At 44.3% G+C, this 19,270-nt stretch overlaps 1 protein-coding gene across 8 annotated transcripts in view; it reads right to left on the reverse strand.

Moving 5' to 3' along the window:
- The window catches only part of kif21b (kinesin family member 21B), a 65,770-nt gene that overhangs the window by 33,657 nt on the left and 12,843 nt on the right, over positions 1-19,270 (reverse strand). For 6 of the 8 annotated variants that reach the window (XM_026168368.1, XM_026168372.1, XM_026168366.1 and 3 more), the window contains exons 2-10: positions 6,895-7,117; positions 5,343-5,525; positions 4,307-4,456; positions 2,866-2,997; positions 2,365-2,553; positions 2,139-2,254; positions 1,706-1,901; positions 710-899; positions 528-591 (exon numbers count right to left, since the gene is read on the reverse strand). In XM_026168368.1, coding sequence (XP_026024153.1) covers positions 528-591; positions 710-899; positions 1,706-1,901; positions 2,139-2,254; positions 2,365-2,553; positions 2,866-2,997; positions 4,307-4,456; positions 5,343-5,525; positions 6,895-7,117 — 1,443 coding nt within the window. The remainder of the gene's footprint in view (positions 1-527; positions 592-709; positions 900-1,705; positions 1,902-2,138; positions 2,255-2,364; positions 2,554-2,865; positions 2,998-4,306; positions 4,457-5,342; positions 5,526-6,894; positions 7,118-19,270) is intronic. The other 2 variants (XM_026168369.1, XM_026168367.1) reach the window with 1 other exon arrangement.

A 19,270-nucleotide genomic window follows, 5' to 3' on the forward strand; every position in this document is an offset into this window, starting at 1 on the left:
ATGTAGTATGTAATTTGACTATCGCTCTCATATTAAGCTCCAAACTGTAGTGACACACTTGCGTACTGTCGCTGACTTTAATAGACCAGCCCAGCGGGCGCTCACAGCTTGCACAGAGAAGAGGAGAAACAACTGAACTGAAGCTGAACTGCACCACACTGAATGACTCAGCCGAACTAAGTGGGTTTCTGTAAGAAGTGGGTCCCTCCAGGTGTGTAAGAACGTGATGCAGCTACAGAAAAGTCTAACTGTAGGCACCTTACTATAGTCAGCTCAAAGCCTGTGGAGAAGCTGAGGCTGCGGTTCAGTTCACAAAAGCTGCTCATGGAAAAGATTTAGTTCCGTTATATTTAATCAAAGAGGCATCTTCAAAGAATCTAGATGGATAAACAGAACTACAGGAAAGACACAATTGTGATTTGGGGATAAGCAGCTTACTTAAAATATCACAGTTATCACAGTAAATACCAATCGCTGTTAGTCTGTTACTGGTTTGAGTGACCACATAACGATACTCAGGCTCCTACCTGAGTTCTTCAACCTCTCGGATATAGTTCTGTATTAGAGTCCCGATCTCCTCGTTGCCCTCGCCTGGATGATGAAAAGTAAAAACGCACTCAGATCACGGAAAATGCAGTTAATTTTAAAAAACAAACAAACATCGTCATTGCAGAGGCAGAGCTCGTCCGATTAAGGATCTCTCACGTACTTGACTTGGCGAGCAGAGTGCTGACCTCATTGGCCAGCAGATGTGTTACGCGTGAGTTGAGGTGGTCGATGGTCTCCTGCATTGCTTTCACCCTGAGACGCAGGGTGTCATTTTCTCTCTGCAACATGGTGTTCTCCTGGTACAGGTCACTGTAGCCCTCTGACCCTTCCTCACAGGCTACACGCTTCCCCTGCACAGAGCAGACGGTTGGCACGGTCAACAAATGCTTTGGCGTCCAAGGGTCAAAGGGCAGACGTGAAAAAACAAACTCAACCTAAATTTACGCTCATACAAATACGCCACGCTGAACCAAACAGAGTGCTGTTATTTACAATGACCGTGGCTCTACAGCGATGTATTGTTGCGTTTTCAGTGATTAACGCTGAAAAAATCCCGTTGTTTCCAACAGAGAGTCACTGTTAACCGCTGCTCGCAGCCATTAACTCCACTTCATTACTTCCACACTCAAGTCACATCGCATCCCTTATTACCACATCGAGGTCAGCTTGCCATCCCTCAGCACAGTCACTTCCCTGTAAGTGTGGTAACCCTTTTAGTCACGTAATAACGCAACAACAGAGCTAAACGATCACTTGTTTCTTACGGCCCCAGAGGTCAAAACTGATGAAAGTGGCCCGTCTTTCTCTCCCCATTTCTCCTCACAGTTCTCATATTATCCTTCGTGGAGTTTACACTCAAGCTGAAACATCAATTTGTCCTTACATTACACTGTAAAATGCTGACAAGTGATGTGTGTGTTCCAGTAATGATCTTTAATTTGATATATCTGCAGCAAGCACGGCCTCTCCTTTTATTACTTAGCGTCTGATATCATTCTCCCTTACTCCATTACTCTGTCTTCTTCTGCTTACACGCTATTCTCAGTTTCATCCATCTTTGCCCCGCACATACCCCCTCACTAACTACATCACCAGCATGCAGCTACATCCTATTGCTCTTCCTCTGGGCTCATCCCGCCCCCCCCCAATCGCTCACCGCCTTGTACTCCATCAGCTCCATCTGAAGTCGGGCTATCTCGGCGCGCAGGGCGCTGATCTGCTGGCTCGTCTTGTCTTGGTTCACCATCACCTTGTTCTTGATGTTTCGGGCGCGATTGGCGTACTTCAGCGTGTTCAGCGTCTCCATGAAGTCCCGGTCTGACGGGCTGACGCAGGCGATCATGACCGTACGACTGAGGGAAAAAGAAAACACGGAGGCCGTCGGTAAATGTGCATACGATTTGGTTGTCATGGTTGTTACACGTTGTTGTGGAAATAACCTGATTAAGTAACTGACCAATCACTTCAGCTCCAAAAAAAACTCCCTTTTGTGTCACCAAAATGTAGATTCTTCTGAATATTACATCTTTTTCTCACAAATACAACTTCTTCATATGTGTGTGTCTGTGTGTGTCTGTATGTGCTTATACCTGTTCCCTCCCAGCGAGTCCTGAAGCAGTCGGGTAAGTTTGGAGTCTCGGTATGGGACGTGTCCGCCCTTCTTGGTCTGATCGCCTAAAGCACTGATCACATTTCCCAGAGCCAGCTAGCAGAGGTGCAAAGACACACAAGAAGAAGATGTGATCTAAGCATGCACAGTTATTTCTTTTGTATACAGATTTACAATCTTACACTGGCGATCCCTGCCTGACTTACAAGTCCACAATTAATAGAGATTCCCTCGCGGGCTCTGTCTCCTGTAGCGCCTGTGCGTTTCAGCCTCTCGGAGCCAGCCAGGTCCACGAAGTGAAACTTGGCCATCAGTGTCTCATACTCTGGCTGGGAGATCGGGCCAGACTCCACACCACCGTTCAGCTCTCCATTCTGCCCTCCTCCACCGTTCTGCTAAGAAACCAACAAACACAGGGAAGCAGGTTGCTGAGTTACTGTTTTTTACTTTAAACTAGCAATCATTTAATCACTCTGAACGATGCTGAATTATTTATGTTTCACTTCCACTCTCTCTGCGCGTCATCATATGTGACTTTTCTTTTTACTCTTCCTAAAAGTCACACGTTTCCTAATAGCTTATCGTTTTCCGTCTCCTCCGGCTAACAGCCGACAGGTTTTCATATAACCTGATGATGGCAAAGTTGTAATAACTCTAAATACCTCTTTTGTCTCTCTCCTTCTTTCCACCACCCATTCCAAACTCACCATTTGCTGCTGACAGACTCGCATCTGACAGAGGTGGATGGTGAAGATGGCGTGCGAGCGGGAGCTCTGGGCGTTCATCTGAGTGCTGGCAGTGGTGCGGGACAGAGCGCCGAGTTTCAGGCACTGAAGCAGCTGCAGCACACACACACACAAACACATTATACATGACATTTGGTTACTTTTATTGGAAAGTAAGAAACCTCCTGACTTACACATGCAGACTGAGTTTCTGTTTAAGTACCCATGAGTATGATCACGTATTGTTTTAAGAAGACACTCTCAGCTTCCTGGAAGAGTTCAGCATTTCCCACAGAGATGTTCTTGTCATCACCGCTCGCTTAAGCGCTAGCATTTCATTAACCTTTACTTTTCCTTTCCCTGCCCTCTCAGCTGCCCTCCCCTCACTCTTTATCATAACCTGCCTCCATCCTGTCTTCCTCTTCTTTTTTTCTGTCTTCTTCTTCCCTCCCACAGGAGCACCCTCCCGTCTCTCAGCTGTCTGACTTTAATGCAGATAAACGACCCCAAATTCAGCCTTTCTTCCTCTTTCTCTCTGCGTCTTTTAACACTTGCTGACATCATTCTTTCTCTTTCCCACCTTTAGAAAAAACTGAGTAACCACAACCACAACCGCCTTGTCCAAGTCAGTGTTTCAGTGTAGCTCTTCCCCTAAACGAACACCTTTTTTCTGTGTATCTTGTGACCAAAGATTCCTCGTGTCCTAATGGGCCTTTCGTATCCTTCTTCCTCCTCACTGTCAGTGCTCTGCGGTTTCCTTTCTCGTCAGCTGTGACACATTTCTCATATGTGACCGTAAACAAGCCAGCCTCTCAAGAAGGAAGCTAAACTTCATACATAAATAGCCCCACGGGTTTAAAAATTGACGTCGGTCAGTGCAGCAAAATAGAGCCCAGTCTCCGCTGTTATCTCTGACCTCTTTGTTGTTTATGAAGACGGACCACCAGATGGTTCTTGGCAGTTCACACTCCCATGCTTCCCCTCATCCCAGTCAGAGCTAATTCGTGTCTTCACAGTGAATACTTTCCGATGTAATATCGCTCGTCACTGTACAGTCATGGGAGACTTGTCTTCTGGACTTTCTGGTTCATTTAAAGTTGTTATATCAACCACCGAAGTGTAAAAAGTTGTTATTTTGTTCAGGATTTTGCACGATAATCTGAACATTTTTAAAATATACACTTAATGAAGGAATTATTAAAAGGTTTAATCACTGTTGGTAAATACTGATACTCAGATAGATGCTGATCTGTAAGGGGATCCGGCTGCTCTGCTATGCTGTGGGAGGTATTATGCTGGGATGGTTTCGGTCTACTTATAGCCTTATGCTCACATATTTTGTTTCTCATTTCTGATCTGAGCTGTAGATGTTGGCAAAAATGTGATAACGTCACCAATCACATCTCTACACTCACAGACCCACCTCGTCCTCTGAGTGCACCAATCTGGAAGTGACTCCCGTGGTGTAGATGCTGCCACTGGCGTCCTCGTGGATCTTTATGGCGGACTTCCTACCGCGACTCTCTGGATCTCTGGTTCCATCGAACAAGTCCAAGATCTCTTCATTGTACAGCTGCAAGGAGCAGAACAAGCACACATTAAGGCCTATCGCACATCGCACAATTCGTACACGCTCAGTGCAAGGATGAGCGCCTCTGCTGAAAATGATTGCGCGCCTCTTAAAACTGAACTATTCCGTTCCGTTAAACTGATTTCTAGTTTCGTATTTCCACACAGCTCTGCAGCCACAGAGGTCAACGTGATGACAGCTCAGAAACCTTTGAGGACAAGGGTCAAAGAGGTCAGCTGAAAGCTCAGCTGCTCCCACCTAGTGCTAAACACACACACATACACACTCGCCCATCTGTTAACCATCAACGAAGATAACCTTTTGACCTGAAAGCCCACAGAAAAGACACTAATAGCGAGAAGCAGGAACGCAGACAAAAGAAGGAAAAGAAAAATGGACAGAAAACGATTTTATTTTGAAATTTGAATTTCTATTACATTGTAATTTATTATTACGCTGTTCAGTTCTCTCTCTCCCCCACACACATGCAGTAGTAATGTCCCCTAAATAAAACCCAAACATTTGCCTGCCAGAAGCCCCCAGAGGAAATAATTACTCGTATATTATCTAATTTCTCCTACGCAAGCGTCCCTCCTTCCTCCCATTCCTTGCACTTATCCATCTTCTCCCGCACAGTGATGAGGAATAATGTCAGAGGTAATGGACAGCATTAATCAGGACCCACAATGCACGAGCAGACATTCACGCTCATCTGTCTTCAGGTTGTCACTTCCTGTTTACAGAAGCGGGTATGATCTTGTCGTCTCCCCCATTTTGTCCCATCTGGTTGGAGTTAATATGGACCAGCATACACAAAAACGCGCACTTAGGAATATCAATACAGCATTGTATGAGTGTCAAATAGAGTAACAATGTGAGCGCTGCCTACCTCCAGGAACTGGGCGCTGACTTTAAAGTCCGGTGGCTGGGTGCCGGCCTCCTGGGCGCGCATCCTCCTGGCCTGGATTCCCTCAAACAGCTGATGAACAGCCCGCGGGATTATGCCCTGCTCCTGTGGGCTCAGGCTTACATCGAAACCCGTCCCCATGGTGTACGTCTTCCCTGAGCCCGTCTGTAAAATGATTCACCAGTGATTTATCACATTCCTTGTTTATCTACAGAAACAAGGTTTCACACACATTCACTGTAGTTAATTAAAATCAGTAAACCGTGAGTCAATGTGCATGGCTATGCTCGCTGCACGGGTGTGTGTACAGACATGTGCACGTTTCTGCTTTGTTGTTCTTTTATCTATTATGTCAGCTGCAACAATTCACCAAGCGTTGCTGCTCTCGCTCACTTATATTTGATATGAAACATATGTAACGCCGAATGACTTGAAAGACCCTTTAATTCATGCAAGTCATGTCTGTCCAGGACTTTAATTATATGTGAAGGGTAACAGAGCCCACGCATGAACTGCAACATGTCTTTTTGTAAGTACTAGACGCACAGACACATAAAGGTGGCCAGCCTCATCCTTAGTTTGGAATCTCACAAAACAAAATAATATAAAAGCCATTAAGTGATGATTTATTTATTTTTTTGTGCATCCGTGATCAGTTCACTAGGATTCAGTTGCCTTGCTCTTATTTTGAAAGCTCCGACACTACCCTGGCCCTTCCCTCAGGTTTTCCCTGAGTGACATGAGGCCAGGTTGCCGGCTGTTGGAGCAGTCCTCAGTATCGTTCAGCTGCTTCTCAGAAGAGGATCTCGCCCTGAGGTTGGTCGAACATCTTTGGTTATGCAAACCAAAGAACCTGGAACAGGGATAGCAAACTGGGCAAGGTGGCGCTACGTCAAGGTAAAGGAGGATGCAGAGAAAATCGGCGACTACCATGGTGTCTGACTTTGAAACCTACCGCTCATTACTTACACATTTTGCCTGCTACATTTACTTTGCAGTTCGACCGATGTTTCCCTAAAAATGCCCAATGTTTGAATAAAATCCTTAATGGGAAAACTAATAGTTTGTTTGATTTTACTTTTTCATATTTAAATAAAATAGTGACTAAATTACAAAATAAGAGGTAAATAAGAAAGACCTTCAAACTCTCTGTGAATTATTCATTTAAAAAACACCTCTAATGTAATTGTACATTTCTGAGCTTCTCCTGCTTCGGGTCTTACTGAATGGAAGACTCGATAGTCTTATTCAGTCTCAGTGTAATATTTCAGAAGCATCACAACATCTTGATGTACGAGTTATCTTTTATTACAGTCTTCTAACAGCATTCTGCGGCCGTGGCAGAGAGATAACTCATCTCTATAAATATTCTAGTCTCCCTCTTTGTCAGACAGCATGCAGACTGCTGTCATGCTGTCTGCACTGCTGTTTGACCCCTTTGTGAAGGAAAATAAAGCTCATAAAGACAACCTGGCTGCGTGCACCTCAGTTTATTTCAGATTTCCTTAACGGAATCCAAGCACCCGTGTCATACCTGACCGTAAGCGAACACGGTGGCGTTGTAGCCCTCGAAGCAGCCCTCGATGAGCTTGTACACGCAGTTCTGGTAGATGTGGGGCTGCTCTGAGTCAATGTCGAACACAAAGTCATAGGTGAAGGCCTTGTCCTTTCCCAGGAGGACTTGAGGCTCTCCGGGTGTGACCAACGTGCACACGTGGCAGCCTTCTATCTTCTCTTTGGCCATCTGAGGGCGAATCCTGAGAGACGACAACAGAAAGGCAAAGAGAGAAATCGTTAGTACATTTATGAAACTGTTACATCGATTTAAAAAAGGAAAATGACGGCTGTCAGGCAACTCAGCAAGACAGGCCGCTGATTGTTGCAGAGCCTGAATGATTTTAATGCTTTAATGCATCGTGCAGATAAAGCATGAGATTCTGATCCCACACGGTGCACTGGAAACAAAGAACAGTGAGAATATGAGAGCGCACAAAGTGGGCATAAAGTGAACTGTTCTAAGAGCAGGACCACTGATGTTGGCACATCATACAAGCTCTTAAAGCCATCACCACAGTGGCTGTTAATCCTTCATCTAAAGACTCTGCTGGGTTTTCCTTCCTGACAGGTAGTTCACTGCAGTTAATTGCTTTTACCTGAGATCCCAGCTTCAAAATAATCCATGATTAGATGAGCCTGAAAGGCCGCAGCCGCAGCTCCAGAACATCTTACAAACTCGCTGACAGCTCGAGGGCCGAGAATTTAAGTTTAGGAACATTTTCACTTCCTTGCCGGCAGAAGAGCAGAAACCCAGACAAGCGAGACCGCTGTTTAATTAAGATGGAGCCTTTAAGGACGTGACAGTGCTGCAGTGCTGATTAATCGTGAGAAAACACCACACAGAAATGTTGCTCTTGCATAATGCAAGTACATAAAACAGATGATTTTCCAGGCGCCCTGTTAATCTTGTGCTTTCAGAGGTACAATATGGACACAGTAGGGAGGTAATCACTTTAAGCTGCGGAAAAAGCCATGAGGCAGCAGTATCAGAGCAGTAGGTCCACCTCTTCACATGCTAAGTCCCCCCACCCGACTCAGTCTTTAGGGGATGCAAATCAACACCCCCACACACCAAGACTGCACAAGAGACTCCCTATGGGATGCAGCAACAAAGACACACACATAATGTATAAAGCGAGAGAAGTCCCCAACCACATCCAGCTGCGGCGGGATGCTCCGCAAACCACACACACACACACACACTAAGACTCTGGAAACAAGTGTTGTACACATGCAGTTCAAAAACAACCTTACTGTACTATCTTCATTTCACACATTGCTCTCAAGCGAGCACCCCACCCACCGCTAACACACAGAGTTACACTTCTGCGCACACAGGGGCAGCTTTCTGGCCATCTTTCAGGCCTCGAGGCCCCGCAGAGAGACTTCCAGGAAGAAATGAAGGCTATTAGAAGAAGTCCACAGCAGCACACGTTAGCCTAGATAACCTTATGACAAAGAGGGCGACTCTGAAAGCAGCTTGCAGACAGGCGAGCTCCTTTTATGACTGGATGTGACCTTGACCCGAAGGTTAATGTATCTAAAACCGCAGATCTCGCAATGAACGCTGCTTAAAGCAATTATTAAGATGAAGTGGAGCCCACTCGGTCCCCACGATGGATTTCACGGCAACACAACGCGCGTGTGAGCTGCAGCTGTGTCATGAAAAGAGAAGAAAAACTTTCTTTTTGCTTCTTTACATTCATTTCATCCAGTCTGTGTGCACTGCCTTAATATTAGAAGTGAAAAGAAAGAAGGACATTTAAGTTAATTAACCCCATCATCGTTACAGCACATATTCATAACTGAGTTTCTACTTCTACCTATCACCGAGCGACTGTGTAGGAGCGTCTCTGCAGAGCGTGTCGGGATTTGTCCCTGCTGTCAGATCTCAATAATCATTTTGCGCTCGATGCCTTTGGCAGGACTTTGTCTCGTGGAGCATGTGTGAACATATTCGACAGACCCAACCCAAGAACGAAAGAATTATCACAATTCTCATTAGCTTTTAATCATTTAAGGCATCTGTTTTTTTAAGCTGGACGCCTAAAGTTGTCACTGTGAGGCGCAAATGAGAACACTTCCACACGCCCGGCACGCACAACTACAACATCCATGTGCACAAAGAAAGATAACAACAACAGTCCACACAGAGACATTCAGGTAACAAGCTAAAGGCTCAGCTGGATGAGCATTTAAGCCAGCTGTGCAAACAAAAGAAGGGATCCATAACATTGACCGGAAAACACCCAAACACACACACACACATCCAGACTCAGATATACACTCATTTAAGGAAATTTAACGGCTAAAACTAGCATCCAATGTGCCGGTTAAACGTCTGAATCAGACTGAGGGGTAAGGAAAAACACAGAGGAGCAGATTGTGGATTCCTGATGCGGCAAATTGAGGCGTTTATCGCTTATCATCTTTGCACACTAATAGGAAAATGAGTCAGATACCCCAGGGAGTAAATAAAGTCCCTGAAAGAACACACCCCGCCTGCCCTCCACGTATGCATCCTCACACACAGATGAATTTAAAGGTGAATTTGAATGCAGCATCATGCTTTCATTACTTACCCTCCCCCAGTTTTTTTGTGTGTGTGTTTTTATGGCATAAACACCAAACCCAGTTCTGTCAAACGCAAAAACAAGCAGACACACAAAGTTAGAAACTCATTATCCCCAAGCTCTGAGGGAATTCGGTTATTATTACAATAATTATTGTACCCCGTAGTGCTAATTAGGACGTGCAACAAGGACGCACAGAGGCACGCGCAAACGTGGAAGCGGCTGCCATATCTAACGCTGATAACAGCAAACTCCACTGACGCGTGACTGGAGAGAGAAGCTGAGTGCAACATGAAGGAGGCAGCAGACCTGTTAGAATACTGATCGCACTCCTCCAATTAAAGCCTTCGAAAACCGACGTGATTTACGTTTCTTAGGTTCACTTGAAGTTATGAAGGAACGCATCAAAAAGCAGTGCCTCCCAAATGTGACAGTAGGAGCGAATCACAGATTTCATTTGTGGGATTTAAAAATTCAGAAATGCATTTAGTCCCGCAAAACGACAGCACGACACGTTCATCTCTCATAATTCAGTTTTACAGGCAAAACAAAAATAAAAAATGTTGGCACGTCGTTGGTACGGCAGACTCCGTGGGGATGCTTCTGCCTCGGTGATGGATCGGTGCTAGACTGACAAAACACGCGCTGATGCAGCTCGAGATGGTTTTTCATTTGTGCACATAATGCTGGCTTATGTAAGAACATAAAAGAACATAGATGGTCTGAAAACTGCAATTTGTGTGTTTGTGTGTAGGTTTCAAAGCTGAAATGGGTCTGCTGCACAGAGTAGGAATCAAACGCCGGTGGTTGTTTGATGAATTTGCTCAAATATGACCAAATTCTCACTGGGCAGATAACTTTTGTTACTTTCAAGGAGAAAAGCACTACATTCATAGCTTTCCAGAAGTGATACTTTGTTTTTGGCAGTAGGATAAACTGACTAAAAAAAATCAAATAAAATCCTGCAAAGCTGCAAAACACCTGCTTTATTCTCGCAGTTCTGACTCATGTTAGATTTGCTCTTCTCTTTTCAGTTCACTTCCTCTGTTATTAGTTGAGCCTCCTCTGTGTTTTGTTGTCAAGGCCCTGTCTTAACAACCTGCGATGCCTAAAAACACCTAACACTGTGTTGGTTGTTTCTCTCTTTAGTTGCTTCCTGTTTTATTTTACTTCCTCCTTGTCTGTTTATTTAGATTCGGTTCACCTGTGCCTTGTTTCCCCCAGCTGTGTTCACTCCCTCTGATTACTTTGTATGTTCTTTTTCTTTTTTTAAAATTACCTCTTTCCTTTTTCTTTAGTTGAATTTATAAACAAAATGCCACAGTTTGACAGATATGAACTTGGCATATCACTGCATGGTGTGGAGTGTTTCCTTAAAACATTTGAGGAAATTGGGCAAGACCTAAAAAACACTATTTACATGAACATTATTAAGAAACAGGGAAAAATCCAGCAAAGACTTAGAAAAGGACTCAAAAGAAGCATCGGGCCCTTCACTTAAACTCCCTGCTGTTCACTGAGGTCTCTTCAGAGTGGTCTGAGTGGAAGGCTGGCTATCAGGAAGACATTTTTAATGAAAGGATAAAGGAAGAAAAGGGTGAGGTACTCCAAATCACACAAGACCTGCACTGAAAATCAGTGGCAACGGGTCTTTAAATTTAATAAAACTTTGGGTTCAAATTAGGGCTGCACGATTTTGCATAAAATGAGAATCACGATTTTTTGGCTTAGAATTGAGATCACGATTCTCTCACGATTTTCTTTTCCAGTATAAATATTTATTGCACTTATTAACTGCACATCAACTTCGTAACAGTTGAGACTGAACATAAAAACAATAAATAAACATAAAAACAACAAATGTCTCACATTTTGTGGTTGCTGCAAAATGTTGTACTGCTTGAAATTCCATCTCCACCATTGTCAAAGGAGCTTGCAAAGAAAAGCGTCTGGACTTCTTTAAGTTGCTTGAAGACGTTTCACCTCTCATCCAAGAAGCTTCTTCAGTTCTAAGGTCAAATGGTGGAGAGTCCCAGATATAAACCTAGTGGGAGTAACCCCCCACAGAGGGACAAAAGGACCCCCTGATGATGACCCCCTGATTCGCATGATAAGGTGGGGCCAGGTTTCACAATGAACACACCCGAAACTCTGGCTGATTGGGACCCACACCCAGTTTCACATCTTGGCTCAGGCGATTAGAGGATCATCAGGGGGTCCTTTTGTCCCTCTGTGGGGGGATACTCCCACTAGGTTTATATCTGGGACTCTCCACCATTTGACCTTAGAACTGAAGAAGCTTCTTGGATGAGAGGTGAAACGTCTTCAAGCAACTTACTTTTCTTTGCAAGCTCCTTTGACTACGATGACCTGGATGACTGAGAACCTTCACAGACATCTCCACCGTTGCTCGACACTGCGTGTATAGAGCAGGTGGTGCAACAATAGAAAAATAGTTGCGGGACGGCACTGTGTAGCGTTTGTCTAGGGTGTTGATCATTTTCCTAAATCCCTCGTTTTGCACAGTGTTGATGGGAGCCATATCTTTGGTCAGGTGATAAGTAATAGCCTCTGTAATTTCTTTGTGCCTGCGGGAGTTCGACGTGAAGCGCTGTATAAGGTTCCCGTTATTGATGTTTGGGTGGTTGACCGGGACGGATTTTCTCCTGTCACTTTCTCGTCATCCCTGACGTGCTCTCCGTTGTTTTTTCCCTGCTAATTTTAGCATCACACGGCACAGCTTCTGCATCACGTGGTATAAGGCTCCGCCCTTGTCATTTGTTGAGCAGGAAGAGTGAGCGCTTGTTCTCATGCAGATTACGTCCCGGATGAAAATGCGGTACAATCGTCGTCGTCGTCTTGTTTTTTTGTTTTTTGTTTTTAAATCGTTGTCATTTGGAAATGAGATCGCACATAAGTATGAATCGAGATCGCGATTTTCTAACGATTAATCGTGCAGCCCTAGTTCAAATCATTATCATTGTAAACACGGTGGAGGCGCTGTCATGGGCTGGGTTGCATTTCAGCCAGTGTTGGAAATCTTGTCAAAATTGATTAAATTAAAAGTACCAGTAAATACCATCAGATTTTGATCCTCCATGCAGAACTGTGCAAAACATTTTGCCTCATATGTACTTCCCATATATGTTTGCACATGTTTAAATAAATTGCTACACCCATTTCCCATGTTTCTGACAAGGTATAAAGAAATCGGGAGTGGCTCGAGACTTTTGCACAGCACAGCATTTCATTACTTTTGCTATCATGTCTTAAAATGCTTTTAAAACAGCACATAGTGACAACTCCGTCAGCTACGTGTCTGTCAGCAGCAGCAGCTACACTCAGCAACAGCTGAATGTGAAGCGTCCTATTCCATCAAAAGTGAAACATTAAATCACAGCGAGAACTGCCGCATGCATCGCTCAAGTTGTGACACTTCTTAGTGTCTGTGAAGGTTCTCAGTCATCCAGGTCATCGTCCAGACGCTTTTCTTTCCAAGCGACACTTTTTAGTATTAGTTCAAACTAGTTGTTAGGCTTAGATCACAAGTTGATACAGCATTTTTGAAATGAAATGATTAAGAGGCTTTGAGTGTGATGTTATCGTTGTGTCAGCCGGTGATCGGCTGTGATCAGCTGATCACGGGGCCGGGGTTAAAAGAGAGACGCCACCCACCTGTTCGCCGCTCAGACATCAGTCTCTTCGTGTCAGTCTCCGCCTGATTCAGCAACCGTGAGTGACAATCCCTTTCAATCCTTTTTCTCTTCCCGGCTCCGCTCGCTCTCTGTCTGTAACGACAGTTCCGAAGCCACGCTTCGTGCACTGATCATTACTAGAATAACTGCGTGTCTGCTCCAAACCCACCGCTAGCCTTCGCCGTGCTTGGGTCTAGCCAGCACGCCACACGGGCACGCCGAATTACTGTGTGTGATCCGCCCGACCGTGACAGGTTGCACTATAAATGAAGATTTAATATGCTGCAAACACATTTCCTGTTACAGAAGTGCACTGTGATAAATGTACTTAAATGTAGATAATGTAGCGATAGAGCATATCAGCCCCTGTGGGATTGCAAATGTAGTTGTACTACACAATATTTCAATAAAGTTATAATTTCTAAAGAAAAACTGGAAAATTTTTATTATGCTGAATCTCTTGGCAATATTAAGAAAGTTTTTTATTAGGCTCTCAATATGTACGCACGCACTCGCGCACACAGACACACAAGTCATAGCGTGACTTTGTTTTTTTCTTCCTCTCGCTCAGCTGGCACAGTTTAGGAGGGCACAGTTTCCTTGGGAACTGCACAAACTGCCAGACTCCTAATGTGCTACGTCTGCATGTGTGAGCATATGTTTGTGTGCCCACTTCAAAACGGGATGGCATTCTAGTTAATCGCAAATGGCAAAGGCTAATACCACATCGTGCCCAATCGTCCAGTAATCGTCACCTCAAAGTCGACTGTTAACCTGCTCCCCAATTGTAGGAAAATGCCCGGAGCGAGTGCCAAGTCTGCTGCCAACAAGGAGGGAGGACCAGTAAGATCAGCACGCCAATAGCAGCTTTTTTGTGCGGTATTGTCTGTCTGTGTGTGTCTGTGTGTGTGTGTGTGTGTGGGTTCAGTCAACCTTCAAGAACAAACTGGTGATGTGATAGCCAAAGGGCTCATTTCCCTAATGTAAACACTCCAGCAAAGGCACCGCACACATATAAAGAGGCAGAGTTAATCGCATTCACTCGAGTGTTTCAGAGCGCCGTTGTCTCTTGTTTTCGGCACAGAGCCAATCGGGAAAGCTGCTCTTCATGAAAACTGTCCATTTTTCCAGAGAACATGCTCTTATCAAAAACTACATAACCAAGAGCTCCTCGCCATCATCGCCCCATCTGTTATACAAGAGATTAAACTTCCTGATCGGCAAATGAACAGCGGTGTTGTTTCTGTGCTCTTGTCCATCCTCGCACCACGGCCTGTTTCGAGCCCTCCCTGAGTTCACTGCCAAAGAAAGCAGCAGACTAACTGGACTAATCACTGAATGGCAGAAGCAGTGAAAAAGGCCTTTTTCCATTTCCTTTTTTCTCCTGATAGCCGGGGAGATTAATCACCCGTGTGGACTTGTACTAACTCGCTCGCTTCCTCTTCCTCTGGCTTTCTTTCTTTCTACCAATCATGCCCCTCTCCTGTGTGGCGGTAACAAATGTTTGAAATGCAAACACACAAGACACCCCCTCCTCCCACCCGCAGTACATTCACTAGGTGTTGGCAGATGGCTCAAAGGTCATTTTGCCGTCCAAGAAAGGTTGTGTCAACAAGTAGAGAACAACAGGTGAGGTGGACCCTGATGCCCAGGGATTGGTGTGTTTTTTAGAAACAGGTTAAATAAAGTGAGAGTGATATTTGAAGAGCCCTGCAAAATCATGTTGCTCACATAGATGAGAAACTGACCTGTGAACAGCTCATTAAGTCTGATGACTGATGAGGATGGCAACTTTATTTGTTTTTTAACTTTCCTCCCTTACATGACAGACACTAATGATCGCACACATGCACTGAAAACATGTTGTAAAGTCATTGTATTGTGTGTGTGTGTGTGTCAGATTTAGCAAAGCCAAATGCATTCATGCTGCACATCTGCACCTATATGTAACACCCACAGATAAGCAACTGTGTATTTTCCACAGGTCAGCAGAATGCTCGGTCACGCCTCACACTTTTGCGTTTGCAGTTTAGTCATTTTACACAGCAGAGTTTCCAGTCGCACAACACATCCACTTAACTGCACATCCACTTCAGAGTCACAAAGGGGTCGGAGCCTAACCCAAGAGGAACAGTACAGAGTACATCACAGAGCCTACACACAGAGACAGGCAATTATAGACACTTAAAACCCATTAAGATTCACTAATTAACCTAACAAGCATGTCTTTGGACTGTGGGAGTAAGTGAAATACCCCCAGAGAGCTCACACAGGGACAGGGAGAAGAAACAGAAAGCCAAGCAGATTCAAGGCGACAATGCAAACCACTGCATTACCACTGAGCGAAAAGGTTCAGATATATGCTCTACCTGCACAACAAAGAGGAGTATTACCAGTTAGAACGACAAACGGTTCCCTCAAATGTTTGAGGAGTCCAAAGCAGGACTGAAAAAAAGGATGGTAAACTGGCAACAACAGCTTGAAAGGATTATGCATCTCTATGCCTGTATGGAAACCACATCAAGGAGGCATGAAGACAAAACACCCGTATGATTGCTGTGAACTCTCCGGACAATTAACCGCCGCTATTATTATATCAGATGAAGTCAATCAAGCTGGCAATTTAAAGAATCTGATCGATTAAGACAGCTGGTTTCTCACACACAGCTCAGGCCTGCAGGGCAACTGAGAAAAAGGCTAGCAGTAAGATGGAGTAATGTACACTGTGAGCTACAGATGATGTTATTTAAAAAGAAAAACAATGAGAAGGACATTAAAATGTCAAACATGTCTCCATGAAGACAAAACAAATAAGTATCTGAAATAAATAAAGGAACAAAAGAGATGGAAAGACTGAGATTGCAGATACATGTGGAGGAAATGAGCTTACTCCAAAAGGAGTGGTGGTTTGGGCAGGATGCCTACAAGGTGTTTCGAGCATGCCCAACTTAGAGAAGGACCCGAGACAAACCTAAGACACACTGGAGAGGTTACATCTCTCAGCTGCCTCTGTGTCTTCCCAGAGCTGGAGGAAGTGGCTGAGGAGAGGAAAGTCTTGGCATACCGGCTCAGACAGCTGCCTCCCGACCCAGATAAGCAGCAGAAAATGGAATAAATTCATAGCTGTAACTTAAAAAACAAATCTAGCCTCACACTGAGGCCATGCTCCCTGCTCTTTTCTCCACCCTCAGTGGCTGAAAGAGTGGGAGATGGCGCAGCTTAATATCCCTCTGTTGTCATTTCCCTCATTAATAACCAGCCAGCAGACAGACAAATGTAAAGCCTGTCATCATTTTTACTCTCCTACCGTTTCTTTCACACAACTCATTTCATTTGAATGAATGATGGCTACAGCCACCTGAACAGTGAGCCTGTCTGTTTATAATGTTGTCTAACAATGAATTATTGGTGTAAAGAATATGAGGCAGGCAGGTTGATTGCTGAAAAAATACGGTGTTCTCTCTTAATGCTAACCTGCATTTGGTCAATAAAGTTTCTCCATCTGTTTCTCCTTCACCGTGCATGACCTGAGTTTGAGACTACGAAGTAGTTGTGTGCAGGATTTGTTGCAAATCCACTCGTTTACAATCTGGGTCATGCTTTTCAGTAGTATTTCTATAGTTCTTTAAGTAAAGGTTTAACAGCTTGCTATGTTTCTGCTATGAATTTTGAGAGTCTGGGACAGTTATTCGAGAAAATATCCGCTAAAACCTTAAAGAAGATGTGTTGCAGCTCATTTTTTCATTCAATTACACAATGACATCAAAGCTATCCTCAATTATTTTCCTAAATAACACTGAATGTGCTCAGAAGTGTTTCCATTTAATTCCAAGCCTGTCTGTGCCTGTTGGTGGTAGGCAGCAGCTTCAGGATGCATCCCTGCTGGTTTCACTGCACCGCAGCCCCACCACGCTGTCAGCGAGCTGGGTGTTGTCTCCACACAAACACACGCGCACAACACACCACAGCCTGGATTTCTCGTAAACCCTAAGAGCACTTTGCCATAAAATAATACGCGAGCACACCCATTTGTAAAGAGGTCCATCAAATTGATTTTGAAATGAACATGAAACTGTTTCTTCAGCTGCTGCCAAACTCTCCAAGCCCTCCACATGGATTAGCATACTGCACCGTGTGCCCAGCTGGGCATGCAAAGAAACTTGATTAGCTTAGTTAGCTCAACAAAACAAAGAAATGACTATACTTCTTATGGAAACCAGAGGAGGCCGAACCCCTGTGTCAGGCTCTTGTTAAGAAGAGCCACAGATAGGGGCATGGGATGTGCAACTGATAGGGGATATCCTGGCTGGGCCTTTTCTGTGAGGAGTTTGCATGTTCTTCCTGTGCCCGTGTGCTTCTTCTAGAGAGCACTCTGGCTTCCACACAAGGACACACATGGTAGGTTAATTGGTGACTTTTAAATTGGACATGAGGTAGATAAAGCTCGGTACAAATGTATCCTCAAAATGTGACTTGCAGTCTAAAAAAAAAGCTATATAAATGCGAGCACACCCATCAGCAGAGAATCGGTGACATTGGTGAGGTGAACCGGGAAAACAGAAGCTAATGCCCAGCACAGCCTGTTATTTATTTGTTTATTGTGACTTCATTACTTATTCATTCATTTCTATTTTTGCCTTTTTGTGAGTAGCATAAAGCGACGACACCTGTCATTTCATTATTCGACCTCGTGTTGCGTAATGATAATGAATATTGCATGCTTTTCCAGTCACTCAGGTGCTACTGACGAGCTACAGCGATGAAACAAAGCACCGTACACTTCCTATTTTCACATGCGGGAGATGATGACATCACATGAAATACCAAAGAATCAACAGGTATTGTCATATTTTACTGATGACGAATCCTCAAAGTTCCTCTTACTTAACTTCTGTTTCACCTAATCATACAGAGTATGTGGGGGTTGAGTTCCCAACCTGGTAAAGTTTTTAAAAGAAATCAATCCTGAAAAAGCCTTTGTGTTTTGGTAACATTATTTAAAGAGCAGAACAGTCCTAACCTTCCTGAAAGAGATTAACCAGCCCTACACAGATTACATAAGGAGCGCTGTGTCTCCATCTGGTTCCGCTCTGTTTGCTCGTAGCGTAACTCCGATTAGAGCTTCGTCATTGTCAGAGTTCAGATTAGGATTAACCCATCTGACACAGCCATGTGTTAGAGTGTATAGCCACACTGCAGAAACGGACATATCAGTGTTTTCAGGTATGAGTAAAGTAACAGCCATAAAAAGTGCATATAAAGAACAAGTGTCCTAAATATTTTAACCGTGTAATCCCCAATGCATAAAAGTGTTAACGCATCCTTCTGGATTAAGTGTCTGGTGTGTGTGGTGCGGGTTTTTGACAGGTAGGTGAACAGCGATGACGTTTCCTCCTGTTTTTATTCTGTAATGAAAAGGCGCGTGCGTGTCATTGCAAGCCGAAGGCGTCCCGGCAATATGTGACGGGAGCCTTTGTCGGGCTGTTCACCTGACGACTGAAAAGCTGTTGATGTGGAGCCGTCTCACAGCCTTTGAACCATTTATCTCGCCCCCGCCCTCTCAACCTCTTTTATTTTCTAAGACTCAAACAAACAGAGAGGAAAAAGGGAAGAATGAGAGAGGGAAAATGAGAAGAACAAGAGAGGGAGGATAAAGTGGCGATTCATGAAGACTGTCGCATGTTTGACATGAAAAGCCCTGAGAACTCAGGAAATTGCTTTGGCCTATTTTGGGTTAAGGAGCTCTGGGCATATCAGTGACTGTGGGATGAAACGAGAGAGGCCCTGAGGTGCAGTAATGGATGGAGTGGAAGCAGACCACTGGCTGCTAAGGTCAAAATGAAAAAACAAATGTAACAAAACAGAAAGGATGACAATGGAAGGCCATTTGTTTCCACATCAGTTGATCGATGGGGGTCTCAGAGATCCAGTAGCAGTCACATAAGGCTGGTTTTTAGACAGTTTATTACTAGATTTAAAAATATGTCACATATATTCATGACTAAATTCAGTGTCCTAATTGCAAGACACTTCTAATGGCCAACAGAAGGGGAGTCCTTTGGTTGTAAAACGATGTCCCGCTGTC

This window comes from Astatotilapia calliptera, chromosome 5, assembly GCF_900246225.1.
Source record: "Astatotilapia calliptera chromosome 5, fAstCal1.2, whole genome shotgun sequence".
NCBI lineage: Eukaryota > Metazoa > Chordata > Actinopteri > Cichliformes > Cichlidae > Astatotilapia > Astatotilapia calliptera.